The sequence below is a fragment of the Penaeus monodon genome, chromosome 19, assembly GCF_015228065.2.
Source record: "Penaeus monodon isolate SGIC_2016 chromosome 19, NSTDA_Pmon_1, whole genome shotgun sequence".
Taxonomy (NCBI): domain Eukaryota; kingdom Metazoa; phylum Arthropoda; class Malacostraca; order Decapoda; family Penaeidae; genus Penaeus; species Penaeus monodon.
The window spans coordinates 3326021-3326562 of NC_051404.1; the positions used below are offsets into that span (position 1 = coordinate 3326021).

At 37.8% G+C, this 542-nt stretch overlaps 1 protein-coding gene across 2 annotated transcripts in view; it reads left to right on the forward strand.

The window, feature by feature from the left end:
* Positions 1-542, forward strand: part of LOC119584972 (ecdysone receptor-like) — a gene marked incomplete at its 5' end in the record, with an annotated part of 11604 nt that overhangs the window by 3312 nt on the left and 7750 nt on the right. For both annotated transcript variants that reach the window (XM_037933569.1, XM_037933568.1), the window contains 1 exon segment: positions 144-275. In XM_037933569.1, coding sequence (XP_037789497.1) covers positions 144-275 — 132 coding nt within the window.

Sequence of the window (542 nt, forward strand, 5' to 3'; positions counted from 1 at the left end):
AACAGACAGATGGACTATGATTAGGTCTATGTGTGTGTGCATATTCACCTGCTTATTTCTTTAGCCTTTATATGTATTTTAAATTCTGAAAACTCGTACTGTGAAAGTAGAGATAATCATTGCATATTCTCTCTTGCTCTAAGGTGCCACAAACCATAAAGCCAAATATGCCTGTGCCACCTATGACCAGCGACCAAGAGGAGCTCATAAGTACTCTAGTACATTACCAAGAAGAATTTGAACAGCCATCAGAAGCGGACATCAAAAGAATACAGGTAAGTGGAGGATTTACTCAGGCCATGCGGTCAGTATTCCTGAAGTTTTTCCCATGGTTGATGTTTATACATTGATGTTTATGAAGAGGAAGAAAAAGATTTGCTGCATGTGATGCTTCTGGATTGGATGACTGAGAGTGAGCAGTTCCTCTTTTTAGGATTGGCTGTGTATGAGAGAGTGAATGCTGTACTAAGATTCTTTGTTAGGAAATAGATAGAAGAGATGTTAGATTTTTTAAATTGTCATGTGATATACCTATACACACA